We start from the raw sequence: 17,553 nt of genomic DNA on the forward strand, positions 1-17,553 counted from the left end.
TCAATGTATGAAAAGTTGTCATGTGGAGGATCCCAGAGCTGTTCTGCAGAGCCTCTGAGGATAGTGGACAGATGAACAGAAAAGCAGATTCAGGTGCATCTAATAGTAATAGGTGTTTAGAAACAGAGGGGGCGGTCTTGGGTGGTATTAAGTTCCTCGTCACTGAAGTTGTTCAAAAACAGGTTATTTGGTTATTCATTTTTTTATTTTTATTTTTTTTAATGTTTTATTTATTTATTCATGAGAGTCAGAGAGAGAGAGGCAGAGGCAGAGGGAAAAGCAGGCTTCCCGCTGAGCAGGGAGCCCGATGCGGGGCTCGATCCCAGGACTCTGGGATCATGACCCGAGCCGAAGGCAGATGCTTAACCATCTGAGCCACCCAGGCGCCCAGTTATTCATTTTTTTAGAAGGGGGGGGAAGAGAAGGGGGGAATGAGCAAAAGGAGAAAGAGAATCTCAAGCAAACTCCCCATCGAGCGCAGAGCCTGACACAGGGCTCGATCCCATGACCCTGAGATCATGACCTGAGCCAAAATCAAGAGTCAGATGCTTAACCGACTGAGCCACCCAGGCGTCCCTTGTTTGTTGAATAAATGATTTCAGTATTCTTTGTGCATTCCCTAGTGCATCATATGGTAAAAGACACTTACTATGAAAAGAATTTTGAAAAGAGACCCAAGGATTTCTCAGCAAATAAACAGTGATCTTTTCCCTATATATCATGTAAGACTCAATCACTCCATAATATTTAGTGACTGTATATCCTTGATGTGCAGGAAACTCTGTTGGACCCTTGTGAAACTAAATAACATCAAAGAAATCTTAAAAGTCGTATTGACCAAGAGGTGTATGTTTGGGAGAGGGCAGATATCAGTGTAAACTATTGCAGTATTAGCACTGCATGAACACATTGCTTACTACCTACGTGGAAGCTGTGACCAAATCTGAAAAAATTACATGAGGCATAAGTTGATGAAGTAGAAGGGCCCACAACCAGGGAGGAATGTGACTTTCACCTTGGAGTTCTTAATAGTCATAAAATAATGCTGAGCATGATAATACAAGTTTTCTCATCTTAATGGCATCATATAGCACTTGATAATTCTCTTTCCCCTACCCCCTCTAACCATTACCTCATTTAGCTTTACTAAAGTGTTTCCACACATTGAGAAAAAGTTTTATCCCTCGGCCATTTATGATACTGTGACCAAGAAAAATAAAAGGCTCTTTCATTGTTGTATGTTTAATGAAATTATGAGTCTATAATCATAAATAAAGCTGATATGTAATAAAAGGGCCAGAACATAGGAGCTGAAGTTGCAGCAGCATAAGGAGCACTCTGCTGGGGCACCTGGGTGGCTCAGCAGTTAAGCATCTGCCTTCGGCTCAGGTCATGATCCCAGGGTCCTGGGATCAAGCCTCTCATCGGGCTCCCTGCTCAGTGGGGAGCCTGCTTTGCCCTCTCCTACTCCCCCTGCTTGTGTTCCCTCTCTCGCTGTCTGTTAAATAAATGAATTAAAAAAATCTTTAAAAAAAAAAAGCTCTCTGCTAAGTGATTTTAAAGGGATAAATTTAAAACAGAAAAAGTAACAAAAGCTGATTCAAGACTACTCTGATTTCAAGTAGAACATTTTGTCTAACTTAGTAGTGGAGATAAACCATCAATGGAGAATATGAGGTTAAACAGGTAACAGTTCCATTTCTCACTTTTGTGTTTGTTATGAAAGACAATCTGTAAATATTATGTCTGAAAGGCTATAGATAAGAAATGCAAGATTAGCAAAAATTAAAAGCTTAAAGACAGCAAAAGCGATATGTGAAGGTATATTCAGGTCTGAAATTTGAATAAGAAGTCAGTCATGAAAATCTGGGGGAAAATAATTTCAGGCAAAAGGAAAGTGGCACAAACAGATAAAAGATGTGCTAGTATTCTTTTTTTAATTTAAGTCATTGGTTTACTGATAATATGTTTTATAAAAGAGATATATAAGAGTCCCAGATATTACCTGAATTCAAAGAAATGGAGGTGTCTGGGTTAATAAGTTTGAAGAGCAGGTGTAATTTGGTTTCATTAATGTAAAACAGTTCATAAACGATATTTCAACTTCTGAAGATGCAGTATTGAAATATTCCTTTGTCCATTCTTGAAGCTGCATGTTTTGTCCAAAGGGATTTATTTTTATTTATTTTTTTTAGAGAGAGAATGTGCATGGGGGTGGGAGGGCAGAGGGAGAGGAAGAGAGAGAACCTTACCAAGGCTCCATGTATAGGGTGGAGCCTGATGCGGAACCTGACGCAGAGTTGGAGCTTATGATCCTGAGATCATGACCTGAGCCAAAATTAAGAGTCAGACGCTTAAGTGACTGAGCTGCCCAGGTGCCGCTGAAGGGGAATTTTTTTTTTAAAGGGAATTTTAATGGGTAAAGTGTAGGTTTACGTGTGTGGAGAGAGAAATAGGCAGACATGCCATTTCAACTATTAAATTCTCTGTTATAAACTGGTGTTTAGAAAGGAAAACAAATCAAATAGAACCTATTTATTTCTAGCAATCAATTTACTGGAACAACTCTGAGATTTTACCGAAAGTAGTTGACTGGCTGATAGCATCTAGGGAGAAGAGGCTCTGCCAAAGAAAAAGATGCTGTTGGTTTGAATGTGATTGAAGAACAGAAGGGTGATCACAATGGAAATTTTCATAAATTGGCAATGATGTTGGAAGTTTCCATGCCAGTGTCAGCTGCAGACTCTGTGCCCTGCTCAGTCACCTCCACAAGGGACTTGTGTAAGATTTTAGACACCTTAGCCCCCTGGCTCCTGGTCATGCCCTGTTGACTGAACGTATCCGCTATTCCCATGGCTCCCAGCATGGCCTTGACATCAGAGCTCTTCCACTTTGAACGGCGGGAAGTACAAATCTACATCTCTCTTGCTCATATTCTGTGAGTTGCCCAGGTTATCAATTTTTTAGTGGCGAGTTTATCTTCAAGCTTCTGCGGACCACTTACTTCATTTGGCAGCAGCAAAATCCTGCTGAGATCTGCATGATCAATCCTGCTTAGATCAGCGAAGTCGTGCTTGCCTTTTTATGGTATTCCAGGATCTTGGCTTGTACATCCTTCAGGAAGGCAAAACTAAAGACCTTGCTTTGTTTCATCATCTGTTTAGATTTGCTCATATTCTTGTTCAGCCAAAATTCTCCTTCTTCAGTATGTTCTTTATCAAAATCCTGATCCCACTGCCCTTTGAAATAGACTTGTTCATCGGAACCAGTACAACAGAGCTGCTAGGAGAGCCATTAGAAAGTAATCCTTGATGTTCTTCATTTGTTTGCCCTTCCACCCAGGAATTAACTCTTCTTTCTTCAGCGTTTACATAATCAACAGATTCCACACTGGCTAGGTTAGATTTTTAACGTTATACAAGTCCTGAAGAAACTGATGCATCATTTTTCCATAGAGCCTTTTGGTCATGATGTTCAGTTCATGTGCATCAGTGGATTTCTTTAATTCAGTAAGAAACTTTTGAAATTGGTGATGCAGACATCTTGACTTTCAACCTGACCTGTTGTAGCCTTTCCTTTTGTGTCTCTGTGACTTCATTAAAGTGTGTCAAATTTCCCTCTCCTAGGATGATGTAATCTCGAGATCCTTAACTTCATTACATATGCAAAAACTCTATTTCCCAATAGTCACATTTACAGGGACTGAGGGCTAGGACTTGGACATATCTTTTCTTGGGAGACACAATTTAATCTACTATTTACCCCAGTGAACCGTACCTCCTGGTATTCATGCCTTTGTGCAGTCCTCTTTTTTTTATCTGGGTGGGCCCTGTGGTACTCACTGGTCACCAATCAAATGTTGCAAAAGTGATGCTGTGTGATTTGCAAAGTTAGGTCAGAAGGAACGTGGAAGTTTACATCTTGGTCTTTTGGAACCCTCGGGGTACCCAGACACCCTGTAAAAAGTCTTTAGGCTTTAAATGCAGCGGACCCAAGAAACTATGGAGAGGGAGTGGGGTCCAGCTGAGCCTAGGCTTCCAGACTTCCCACCGCAGGCATCAGGTGAGTGAAGCGCTTCTGCACCTTCGACCACCCTAGCCTCCAGTTAAATAGCACCAAGTGACCCCACTTAGTGCCACGTGGGGCAACTGGTGGTGGTGGTGGAGTGGTGAGGTGAGATGGTTTTTGTAATCGATCCTTGGGCCCTTGACTCGAAGCGCGCGCGCGTGCGCCCGCGCGCGCACACACACACACACACACACACACACGCTCCCCTCCCCCCTCCCCTCCCCCACAGAGGGTTGAGAGGAGAAATCCGATGACCCTGTGAAAGGCACGCTTGCAGAGTCCAGGCAAACAAAGCCCAAACAAATTCGGGCACCGCTTTTAGTAATGCCTTTTATAAATTAATCCTTCCTTTTTAAGCACTATTTTCACGTACGAAAATAACTCTTGGAAACACATTCTTCTTTTGAAAAATATGAGGAAACATTAGAAAAGCTCCCCCCATCCCCAGCGGAACCAGGGCTGCCGGTGTGGCGTGCATGCTTCCACGACTTTCTGTGTTTACAAACACAGCGCCATCAACACACTGCTCCACTTGCGGGTTCTGTTTCGGGGCTCACGTGCACGCCTCTCACACGGTGGAAACGGTCTCATAACTTGCTCTCCTCACTTTACCAAGTGTCGTAAAGTCCTGTTCACTTCAGCGTCTATCCCAGCGGCGTAAATCGCCACGTACGCCCTCCTGTCCCCAAATGGAGAGGGGCGGGGTCGAAGGCCTCGAGCCCGCCGCGGGGCGGAGACGGCGCACGGCGATGACGCAACGCGGTGTGCGCGGAGACGGCGGGAGCCACGACGCAGGGGAGGGGCGAAGGCTGCGGCAACGTCAGGCGCGCGCACACGTTGCAGCTTCTTGCTTTCGGCGGGTTCGGAGAGGTTCTGACGGCCAGGCAGGCGCACTGACAGGTAGCCGCAGACCGGCGGAGATGGCGACGCTCTGTCTGACCGTGAATGCAGGAGACCCTCCGCTGGGTAAGGGGACGAGGCCGCCGACCTGCGTGGGTTGCATCAGCCGGGGAGGGTGCGGGGCAGGGAAGGTCGCCGCGCCCGGCGTTGCGCAGTGGCGGTCACGGTCTGGGAGATTAGGCCTGCCCTCTCCTCGAAACTGTACACGGAGTGAGCTCTGCGCCCCTCATCTTCCATCCCCTGGCATGTGGATCTGCTCCTGAAGACCGTTTTCTCGGGCGTGGAGGGAGGCGTGGTGTGAGCCCAGGCAGAGCGACGCGTCGCTCAGCTTCGGACCTTTTCTCTTAAGAGGGATGACTGTCAGCCAACTCCCCTCCCTTTTTGAAATGGCTTTCCACAGAGACCTGGAGCTGCTCGTAGAAATAGCGTTTTGAAAGTTAAAATCATCGTCTTCGCGTCCCCTCTTTTAGCATACCCCCCTTTACTTACATCTCCCTTCCTCCCTCTTCTCAGAACAGATCTTCAGTCCACTTGACTACCTTATGTTTCGTTGGGTTCAAGGGGAACAAGGCAGACGATTGTAGTAGCTGAGGTTGCATTACAACGAGGTTGCATTTATTTTTAATTAATGGTGGCAGGGTAATTGCTGGAACACTCAAGTACACTGCGGACTGATAGGGTTGCTTTACTACACACCCTTACGGATGTGGTCAACGCCAGAGTAAACGTCGGATCTGTCGCATTCCTAGTACATGTTAAGTTCTATTTGGATTTGCTTTTTCTGTGTGGCCGAGATTACTGTAGAGAGATAGTTTAGGATTTCTGCTTTTTCATTACTTTGGGAAATAACGCAAAAGAATTTGAGTAGTTTGTTAATCTCCTATTGGTTAATGTGTATGCATAGTATAGACTCACAAGTACTTTTTTTTTTAAAGATTTTATTTTTAAGTAATCTCTACACCAAACATGGGGCTCGAACTCTATCGCGAGATCAGGAGACACCCGCTCTACGGACTAAGCCCCCACAAGTAGTTTTTTAATGTGGGGGAAGTGCAGACTTTTAGATGCAGGTGACAGAATTACTCATTGCATTGTCAACTTCGGTGGTGTTCTGAGTCTTTTGGAATAAAACCCACAATTTAATAGCCATTTTAAATATTTAAAAAATGCTAATGTTTTAGCATATTGGTTCCAGTAATTATGGGCTAACCTCACACAAATCAATAAACTCTAAAAAAAAAAAAAAAAAAATGGGTTTGCTCTTTGGGCTGGAAAGTACTAGACAGTGTGGTCTCATGGTTAAGAGCAAAAACATTTGGTTCCTGGAGACCTGGGTCCGATCCTGGCTGCCACTTACTATTTGTGGAACCTTGGCGGGTTCTGTGTTTGGCTTCTCCCACAGTCCTCTGATTAAGAAAGGAAGACTAGTATTTTCTACATAGGGTTGGTTGCCAGAATTAAATGAGACTGTAGGTAAAATGCTGACACATTTTAGATATTCCATAGCTGTAGTTTTTACTAATGTTACTTAGCAAATCCCCCTGTTTCCTTAGTGATCACATTCTGATTATTCTGAAAGAGGATCTTAGAGAAATTTATTGTCGTTTTGAACTGTAGACCAATTATAGAGTATATGTTTGCTTTTCCCCTCCTTGTTTGTTTTTTAATTCTTCCTACTGTTTGATTAAAAAACATCTTTAAATCAATAAAATTGGATGAAACATTTAGAAAAATAGATTGCATTGCTGGAATTTCCCTGTTTTACATGCATTCAGCATGTGAAGTGTTTTTTTTTTTTTTTAACGTTAAAATAATTTCAAACTTAAAAAGGTACAAGAGTAGAACCAATTACTTTTTCCCCCCTGTACCACTGAAGAGCATACTGCAGATAATGATGCTTCAACATCAGGAATATGCCAACATACAGCTCTCTTAAGCAAGGAACCTTTTTACATGACCTGGTAGGACCATCAAAATCAGGAAGTACACATTGATACCATTCTTCTGTTTAATGCAGACACCCTGTTCATATTCCAACACTAATTGTTCCAACACCACTCAGTAGTACAGAGATCAAAATCCAGAATCATGCTTTGCACCTAGTTGTCATGTCTCTCCAGTTTCTTTCAATCTGGAATGTTTTTTCAGTCTTTCCTTGGCTTTCATAGCTTTGACCTCTCTGAAGACTAAAAACCAATTACTCGAAGAATGTCCCAATGATGTTTACTTGTGGCTTTATTCAGCTACACATCTTTGGCAAGAGTAGCACAGAAGTGATTCGTTGCTCTTCATTGTAGCCCATAAATTGGTGCATGAATTTGATTTTTCCCATTACCGATGATGTAACCTTGATTACTTAAGAGGGTGTCAGCCAGCTTTATGGACTGCAGAGTTTTCTCTGCATTTGACAGACATTTTGTGGGGAGATGCATTAGGACCATGTAAACATTCCACTCAAACCTTCGTTTACATGTTTCAGCACCCATTGATGCTTCCTGCCCAACTTGATTATTATTAAGAAGATGCCAAAAGGTGACCTTCCAATCTGCTGTTCCTTCTACATGTATTAGTTGACATTTTTCTGGCAGAAGATCTTTTTCTTTCCCATTAAAAAAAAATTCGTAACAAAATGTCTCAGGTTATAATCTGTATTATTTACTTTTACTCTTTTAATTTAAAAAATTTATTTTTTAAAATTAGTTTTATTGAGCTATAACGTGCATTTACTAAACTTCACCAATTTAAAATTGACAGATACGTACAGTAACCACTGCAATAATGATAGAGAATATTTCTCTCATTTTGGAAAGTTCCCTTATGTCCCTTTGCAGTCAGCTTCCTTTCCCCATCTCTGGTCCCTGATAGCCACTGATCTGCTTTCTGTCAGTATTCTATTTTTTCTAGAATTTCATATACATTGAATCATATCATATATATTCTTTTGTACCTAGGATAATGCTAACTTGTTGCCTGTAACAGAACTTTAGAGCTTCATGCTTTTTATTTGCTATATAGGATTTCCTTGTATGGACACATTAAAACTTGTATCATTTATGGTAGTAGTTACATTGCTACTGTTTGCCAGTGGGAGCCCCTCCAAGTTGGCCTCTGTGTCCTTTTGGCTTATCTGTTTGATTACTTCTTGCTTTCTAGCACAGAATTTTCCAGGTCTGTCTTGTACCTTCCCTGCCACAGCCCTGTTTCCAGTGGAGCTTGATATTTAGAAATCAGTATCTGGGTGCTGGTGGTTCATGTTGGCCAAATTTAAAGGACAAAAGATTAATGAATCAATTTAGGATATTTAATAGGTGTTGAGAGGCAGATTACACCGTGTTTTAGAGTTTAACTTCTGGACCGCCATAGGCCTGCATTCAGTTCCTGAGTGTCACATATTTAGTCAAGGACTTTGGGTTCATTATTTAATCTTTCCAAGCCTCAGTTTCCTCTTCTGTAAAATGGAGATAAAGATGTTTACGTCTTAAGATCACTACAAAGATTAAAAATTATAATGACTGTAAAGCATTTTAGCATAGTGCCTACCACATAGTAATCACTCAGATGCTATTAACAGTTTTTATACAAGGCACTGTTCTCATTTCTTGTCTCCTGAGGGAAGAAAAGATTTATTTCGATGCCCTTAACTGGAAACTGAACATACTCAAAAGCAGTTGGAGTATGCCAGTGAATAGTTTCTTATATATTATTTTCCCAAGACCAGAAGGTGATCCTTTCTCTTTATATAAAGACTACTGGGAAAGAAGTTTACTCCTTGGTTTGTTGAGTCATTCTTACTGCTTTATGATTGGTTTGTTGAGTCATTCTTACTGCTTTATGATTCAGGTTTTAAATACTACATTGTTAATAAAGAAAAATCTTTTCATCTCATTCCACTTAGGAGCTTTGCTGGCCGTAGAACATGTGAAAGGCGACGTCAGCATTTCTCTTGAAGAAGGGAAAGAGAATATTCTTTATGTGTCTGAGTAAGTACTTCTGTGTCTGTTTTCAGTACTGAACAGCATTTTTTAAATATTCGGAATTCAATGTTCTATGCTTGTTTTATTTGCTAGTTGGTAGATTAACTCTAGAAAGAAGTATGCTTTTCTTCCTCATTCTTAAAAGAAGTATATCCAGAGGCTTATATTTGTCAGCAAGCTATCTGATCCCACTTATAATCTAAAAGAAACTAGAAACGTACAGAAAGATTTTTTTTTCTTTTTACTTTTCTGTTTTTGCAGGTTTCTACGAGCATATATTGTGTTTTTTTAATTATTTATTTATTTTTTAAAAAAATTTTATTATGTTATGTTAGTCACCATACAATACATCATTGGTTTTGATGTGGTGAGCATATATTGTATGTTCTTGATTAAAGTGAATCATGTGCATCCCAGGATATATGGAAGATTAAACTTTTTTTTTTTTCTGGAACCCACTGTGAAGAATAAAAAGAATTGGAAAGGGAGATATTATTATCCTTAATTTTAGTTTAATGAAACTGAGGAATAGTTATAACCTGGTTTCAGATTCTTTTAAGAATACTTCACCACATAATAAAATCTGGACCAAATTGAAAGAAGTTTTCAAGGGTATTCTCAAGCTGGATACAGATTTGAAATGTGTTTAAAAGGTTCATAATAAACTGACAGAAAGACTTATATTGGGAAAGGGGCAAGATACATAAAAACACACACTCACACACATTCTTCTCCTCCCCATCTCCTCCTTCTTCCCAGTGTAGTTGTATCATAATTTTGGTTAGGTCGCCATTCAGTGTTTATACTGTAATGACCCAGTAAGTTTTATTCACTGCTGAGCCACATATTATGATTATTTTTTTGTGTACAACTTTTACTTTTCCATGGAATAATTGTTTGCTTTGTTCTCTTTCTTCTGAAGCCTCTCTGATTCAGGGGTCTGTAGGAATATTTTCTTTTGATTCAGTGTTCTGAAATTTCACAGTAATATGGTCTGGTTTGGGTCAATTTTTTTTTTAAAGATTTTATTTTTAAGTAATATATACATCCAATGTGGGGTTCAAACTCACAACCCTGAGATCAAGAGTCACATGTTCTACTGACTGAGCCAGCTTGGTGCCCTGTGTGGGTCCATTTTGAATCTGTTCCACTGGGTACTTAGTCTCCTTTCAATGTGGAAACTTGGAAATCCTGTTTTGGAAATTAAAAAAAATTTTTTTCTTTGATGATTTTCTCCTCCATTTTCTATTCTTCATATGGATGTTGGGATTAAGTATCACCTTCATTTTTCATCTATTTTTTCTTTTTTCTTTACTTTCTGGAGAGTTCTTCAACTTTATCATTCCTATTTTTCTATTGAGTTTTTTATTTCTGCTATATTTTTATTATCTAAGAGCTCAATTTTTTATTTTTTGAGTACTCCTTTTATAGTATCCTTGTTTCATGATTGCAATATATTGTTTCATTGCTTAAAGGAAATTTATTTACTTTTTAAATTTTCTTCTCCCTAATTTGCCTAAGTTGCATTTTTCTGTGTTTATTTTGGTTACTGTCTTTCAAGTTGAAAGCTTTCTTCAAATATTTGGTAACTCCTGATGACCTTCTCAGATTTTAACTGGAATTTAAAGCTGTTTATAAGTTCTGAATTCAAGGGTAGACTTGTTAGCTCTGAGCATACTTTGTGATGGTCTGATTGAATGGTTCACTTAGCGGGAACTTCTGATGTTAGTATCCTTAGTTATTTCTTCTTAGGCTGATCAGATTATTTAGTGAAGACTTTCAGTCTCCTGTTTGGAAGATAAAGAGTTGATGCCAGAATATTTTGGAAGCTGAGGGTGGGAAGAAGGCTATGGATCTCAGCATCTAATATGTATATATTCATTCTCCCAGTTACCTGCATAACCCAGTTCACAGCTGTGCCAGATTTCCCCCAGTTGAGAGACCTTTGTTTTACTCTTTAGAGAATAAGGCTTCAGTTTTTGCCAAGATTGAGTAAGAGGAGTGGTTCAGCTGAACAGAATAGGGTTTGGTGGTGTCTGTTTCCCACTGATTTGTAAATAGACTTTATACCACCCCTCCTTATTTTAGCCCCAGTTCACTCTCAATTCCATTGATTCATTAGTCTTTTGTGGATTCTAAAATTTGGGTTGGGTTGGTTTTCAGCTTTGTCCACTACCCACTTAAAATTCAGTTTCTTCAGACTTGTTGAATTCACCTGCTGTGTAGCTTCTTAAACTGTATTGTGACTGTTTCTTCTCCTTAGTCTCTTTTTCCTTATGGGTGTGTGTGTCTTTTAAAAACATTTTTACAGAACAGTTTTGATGGGGTTTGAGCTGTCCTCTTTACTTGGAAGTTGATACAGCTAGCCTCTTCATGACTGTATATCCTTGATTTCTCTGCCTTGATTTATTTTAAATCGCTATTGATCTTGATATCCCAGTTATATTTTCATTTTTCCACCACTGAATAGACAATAGTTAGAAGGACAAAGCATTATAGATAGTTCACTCTAAACCGAATTGTTGGATTTGGCTGAACATTCAGAACAAATTGGAGTTTGATAGATACAGTAAAGAATACATTAGGTGGATTTTTTTTAAACTGTAGTTGAAAATACATGGTAGATATAAGGTTTAATATTTTTATACTTCTTTGTAAGCCTCATGACTGCTACTGATTTGCTAGAGCTGTGGTAATATTTTATCTCATGCTTGTATTCTAGAAATGTGGTATTCACAGACATAAATTCCATACTTCGCTACTTGGCTCGAGTTGCAACGACAGCTGGGCTCTATGGTTCTAACCTGCTGGAACATACTGAGGTAAGGAATGAACATTTCCTTGGGTTTGTTTTGATTTATGTTCTGTTCTTTTGAGAACTTCATTTTATTGTTGGCTTATGTACTATTATTCTATGTAAGGATATTCATGGAGTTTAGTGGTAGACCTAGTTAAGGAATTCTCATCCTGTTTTTATTTTCGGAGGGGGGGAGAAAAACACCTAAGGTCTCCTAAGTTTGAACTTTTAATCCCATACCAGCTGTCCCGTTGGGTCAGTGAGTGCTGTCTTCTTCCTAGATTCCCAGGAAGGAATCAGGTGAGGCAGCAGGCCTAGAAAAGTTAAGAGATTTTCCCAGGGTCACACACGTAGTTTGGATCCCCTTTTCCTTTCTAGGTATACACTTTAATTAATTACAGCAGCAGTAGATTAACTTCCAGTACTGCTGTTTAGATGCCTTCTGTTTGTTTGTATTCAGCTCCACTTCTCCTAAGTTTTATGAAATTCAGTATACAAAGAGTAGTTGCCTAGGCATTTAGTTTTAAATTTTACAGGTAGATGAATCTGTTTGGCTAGGTATCACCTATTGGTTTTGGCTAAGTATCACCTAGTGGGTTATTCCTTCCTGCTGCCAGTTCTCAAATCTTTGTTTTTCTTTTTCTTCTCTGAAGTGCTTGTCTGCACTCCTTGGGGGCGGGGGGGGCGGCGGGGGAGAAGCACAGAACTATAACAATGAAATTTGTTCATTTAAATGCCAATTTAGATCTCAGGCAACCAAAATTAAATCCATATAATGGCAAATCCTGTAATTTGAGATGAGATTAGGCATGATTCTGAGGTCATTTGTTTGTTTAAATCTAAACCCTGAGGTGCATTTCTTTTCGATCTTTTATGTCCACAGATTGATCACTGGTTGGAGTTTAGTGCTACAAAATTGTCTTCATGTAATTTGTTTACTTCTGCAATCAACGAGCTCAATCATTGCCTGTCTCTGAGAACATACTTAGTTGGAAATTCCTTGAGCTTAGCAGATTTGTGTGTTTGGGCCACCCTAAAAGGTATCATCTATTCTTCCTGAAGAATGCTTTATTTTTATTACTTGATATTTTGCTGGATAAGAAGTGTGCATTTTTCTACATATACACATATGTATTGTGCATGCACGCACGTGTGTGTGTAGAAAGAGAGTCACTTAGGACTTCCTTGCAAAGGAATGACTGCTTTGGCTATTTTATTCCTGTCCAGGCACAGGATTTCCCAATCCTTTGCTGTCCTGAGAGGTCTTTTCTCTCTCACTAACCCAACTCCCTTCTGCTTGTGAAGCTGACCTTGGTCCTGCTGAAGAAGCCTTCATCCCATTTATGTCAGCACCTCTGTTGTCTCAGTTGTTCCTTTACTCCAGGCATTGTTGTCTTTGATCACTTAGTAGAGGTATATGTGTGTTTGAGGGGGTGATCTGGAGTTGTTCCTCCTGGAGGTCACGGATTCTCTATTCTGACTACTTGGCAACAGGGTAGGATTATAGGATTGATGAGAGGTATAAAGAGGACTTAAATTTTGTTGGCTTATTTTCTTTAAAAAAAATAAAAACAAAAAACCTGAAGCAAATACGCCAGAAAGTTTTATCATTCTTTAAATCTGCATCATGTGGGATTTTTTATGTTGTGTGTACTATTTTTGTGGCTAAAAATTTTCTCCGAATTCAGTTAAATTGTTATAATAATAACCAACATAAATTGAAGGCCTTTTCTAATTAGATGTTTTCATATATAGGTTTGACATTTTCATCTTTTTTGATTTTTGACTTAGTATTCATGAAAGAATAATATCTTAAGGATGTAACTTTCTGATATTAAAGAATTAAATTTTCCTTCACTGCCTACTTTTGATACTACACTTGAAGAAATGAGCTACTTCTTGATCTTGATAGGAAACTTTTGTTTTCTAGTTGATCTACTTAAAGCCTTTCCTTAATTATGAAATATGACGTTGGCCTTATAGTGGATATGTGGTGGTGGTGAGGGCAGGATTTAGTACAGCAAAAATATATATATATTTTTAAAGATTTTATTTTTTATTTATTTATTTGAGAGAGAGAGAATGAGAGAGAGCACGAGAGGGGGGAGGGTCAGAGGGAGAAGCAGACTCCCTGCCGAGCAGGGAGCCCGATGCGGGACTTGATCCCGGGACTCCAGGATCATGACCTGAGCTGAAGGCAGTCGCTTAACCAACTGAGCCACCCAGGCGCCCAGCAAAAATATTTTTAATTAACTTCTGTGAATTCTGTAAAGTATATTAAAATACTAGAAAACATTTCAGTGTATACCTAGATTGCAAATTTTTCATTATGGAAGCACTTTTTTTTTTTTTTTAAAGTAGGCTCCATGCCCAGCATGGGGCTTGAACTCAAGATTCTGGGATTAAGAGTTGTGTGCTCTGTGGACTGAGCCAGCCAGGCACCCTTTTAGAAGCACAACTTTAAGCCATCTCATTTACTTAAATTAACCACGATTAGAACTTTGCTTTTAAAGTTGTGGATTTATTGAATGGTTTTAAAATTATTTTTGCTAATAGGCAGTGCTGCATGGCAAGAACAGTTGAAACAGAACAAAGCTCCAGTGCACGTAAAACGCTGGTTTGGCTTTCTCGAAGCCCAGCAGGCCTTCCAGTCTGTAGGTACCAAGTGGAATGTTTCAGCGACCAAAGCTAAAGTGGTAAGCTTTTTTAAATGCTGATATCTTAGTTGGTGTGAGACCATAGATCTGAAAACAAAATTATTCCTACTTATGGTTTATTTTTCTTTTCATGTGTGAAAAATCTTCTTGGAAAAATCTGTGGAGTCTGTTAAGTCTTGGCTTGCCTTTAACTGTTTAACTCCATAAAGCCTTAATCTTTGTAGTTATATGTCTAAAATATTATGATCATCCAATGTATGTCCCTTAGGAAATCCAAAATCCAAGTAACTAAAATCTCATTATTTATAGCTATATGATTTTTTCTTCCCCCCAACTCTCCTGTTTGTTCATTTTTGGCCATTGAGTCCTGGGCTTCTGCAGAGCCTTTTTGTTAATCTCTAGGAGGATGTGATGTAAAGTCCAGTAGAAAAGATTCTCTTCCCCAGCCAGAGTCTCTCTGCTTTGATCTGTTCCACATATTAGGCACGTGTAGTAAAGTTTCAACTTAAAGTTTCTTTTCCATTGCAATAAAAATTTGAAAACTACTGCCTATTTGGATCAAGACACCACAGTCCACTCTGTTGTTTTGGCTAAAAATCGTCACTCATTCTTCAGCATTTTTCCCATGGAATCAGTCACCAAGTTCTGTTCTTCTCATATCTATTGATACGTTTTCTGTCTCCACTGTTACTGATTTTTATTGAAACCTCATTACCCCTTGGTTGATTTAATACCATAATCTCATCCAAGGTCTCTGTCTTTTCTAGTTCAGCCTCTGCGTTGTCCTGGGTATCATGTTAGAAAACACAAATAAATGGTCCCATTACCCCTGGGATTTCCTCGTTGCCTAAAACCTAAAAGCACGTGTATGAGGGGCTTCATATTTTGGACCTTGTCAACAATTCAGCTTCCTTGCCTATCCACCCCACATGCATTTCTAACTTTTCAAGGACATCGCACTGTCTTTGTGTCTTACCTGTGCTGTTGTTCCTTTTCTTAGAAAGAAGGCCCTTACACATTCTGCGTCTGACACATTTCCACTTATTTTTTAAGGTCCAGCTTGGTTCTTACCTCCTTTTAAGCTTTTCCTGATGAAAAGGCTATTGGTTAACTTCAACTGACTGCTCTAACAGCCCTCTATAAATATATATGTATATCTCTGTTACCAGTGGTTGGTTTTGTTTACATCCTTCACAAGGTTTTGGGTCCTCAAGTGCAAGGACAACGTTCAAGTCCTCATTTATCTTATAACCATGCCTGGTACATAGTGGGTACTGAGGAAGTATTTGTTGGATGAATGTATTCTTAAACATTTAATGATATAACTGTATTTGTTGTTTCTGTTCTGCTTTTCAGACACCTGAGAAAAAACAAGATGTTGGGAAATTTGTTGAGCTTCCAGGTGCTGAGATGGGAAAGGTTACTGTCAGATTTCCTCCAGAGGCTAGTGGGTAAGAAAATGTAACTTGTAATTACAATGGAATATATTTATTTGAAAAGCTTAAAATAGTTAAATACTTATAATATTACTAGAATACTAATATAGAAGAAAATAAGTAAGATTTTAATTATGGGAATCAAAATTCTAAACATCTTAATTGTCTGTTATTGACAGCTGATGTTAATGTATTAAATTTGAAGTTTTAGCTTATTAATTAGACAATTGTTATTTTACCCCAGACAGAATTTTAATTATAGAGAATACCCATAAATATAAAGTCTTAAGTTTTATTTGCATTTTGAAATTTTTCAGCTCTCATTTAATAAGGATTTGTATTTGTACCCTGAGCATTCTTTCGGTTAGCAGAAGTTATGGCAGAATTATTTTTAAGTTACTTTTTTTCTGAAATAAAGAAAGGGGCATCCTGAAAAGCCTATTCCTTTTCAGTTTTTTCTGTTACCAGCAGGCTTCCTAACCCCTTTCACTTTTGCCACCGAAAGAAAATAATAACATTTGAATAGCTCTTTGGAGAAAAAGACTTGTTCTGGCTGGTGGCCACCAGCCTGGGGCTGCCCCAGGCCTTGCCCAGCATTGCCCTGGGCTGAGGGGAATCCACCTTCACACATGCATCAGCCTCTTTGAGCATACTGGACAAGCTTTGTGATAGCGCTCTTCCAGTGGGAGTAATACAATAAAATGTGTCTTATTAAAGCAATTAGCCTCAGGAACTTAGCCATTAGGAAAGAATTGTGCCATATTTGGTAAATGAGGTGATTTTTTCTCCCTAAATTTTGTTTAATTTCAGATTTTGTATTTTATGGCTAAATTCTTACCCATTTGTGGTAAGTGGAATGTGTAGACAATAGAAAGCAGATAAGGAAGAAAACCATTTTATTTTAGCTGTTCTTAGTAGTTCTTCACAAACTTTTCATAAGCACCACTGACAGGAAAATCTGTTTTAGAATTCCACTTTTTCTCTCTGCTTTTCTAAGTTTGCTGATGAAGGTGGTGAAATGAAGGATAAATAGAAGATGAAGGAGAAATAATGAATTTGGAAAATTCACAGACTAAATTATTAAGTGGTCGATTGGTAGTTAACTGGGTGGAATCCCATAAATAAGACTTAACCATATGTGCTTTAATTCCCACAGACATCTTGGGTCCTTGTGGCCCAGTATTCTGCTCTTCTGTACTTAGTGTGAGAGGTCCTGGTTGCCCATTGGTAGTGACTTCAGTGGTTTGCTAAAGTCACTTTCTTAGCAGTGGCTGTTTATAGCTCTGGCATTTGAACATTAGTCCTTTTAGACTCTCTTTATGTTTTTTGTCACTGTCATTTAGAATAGTGAGTGCCTCATCTTTATAATTTATGAAGTACATTTGTCTGCCATAAATTATATCAATTTCAGAGACCATGCTCTTGGCCAAATACAGTTTTGGGATTTGGAATATAAATCAGTATTCAGGTTTTCTCGTCTTTTTTTGTTTGTTTTTTGTTTTACTATTCATAATTTTATCATATCCCTTTATACTGCTAAAGAATTCTTTACTTTTTCTTTTCCTAAGATTTTATTTTTAAGTAATCTCTACACCCAGCATGGGGCTTTAAATTACAATCTTTTTTTTTTTTAAAGATTTTATTTATTTGAGACAGAGAGAATGAGAGACAGAGAGCATGAGAGGGAGGAGGGTCAGAGGGAGAAGCAGACTCCCTGCCGA

At 38.9% G+C, this 17,553-nt stretch overlaps 1 protein-coding gene across 1 annotated transcript in view; it reads left to right on the forward strand.

The window, feature by feature from the left end:
* Window positions 1-4,857: 4,857 nt before the first annotated feature.
* Window positions 4,858-17,553, forward strand: part of EPRS1 (glutamyl-prolyl-tRNA synthetase 1) — a 67,286-nt gene continuing 54,590 nt past the window's right edge. Inside the window, exons 1-6 of the mRNA XM_045876874.3 lie at window positions 4,858-5,034; window positions 8,864-8,948; window positions 11,665-11,764; window positions 12,623-12,779; window positions 14,296-14,435; window positions 15,753-15,847. Of these exons, the coding sequence (XP_045732830.1) occupies window positions 4,989-5,034; window positions 8,864-8,948; window positions 11,665-11,764; window positions 12,623-12,779; window positions 14,296-14,435; window positions 15,753-15,847 (623 nt within the window). The 5' untranslated portion in view covers window positions 4,858-4,988. The remainder of the gene's footprint in view (window positions 5,035-8,863; window positions 8,949-11,664; window positions 11,765-12,622; window positions 12,780-14,295; window positions 14,436-15,752; window positions 15,848-17,553) is intronic.

Source organism: Mirounga angustirostris, unplaced genomic scaffold, assembly GCF_029215605.1.
Source record: "Mirounga angustirostris isolate CCGP_5_RB_7025 unplaced genomic scaffold, mMirAng1.0.hap1 SCAF_6, whole genome shotgun sequence".
NCBI lineage: Eukaryota > Metazoa > Chordata > Mammalia > Carnivora > Phocidae > Mirounga > Mirounga angustirostris.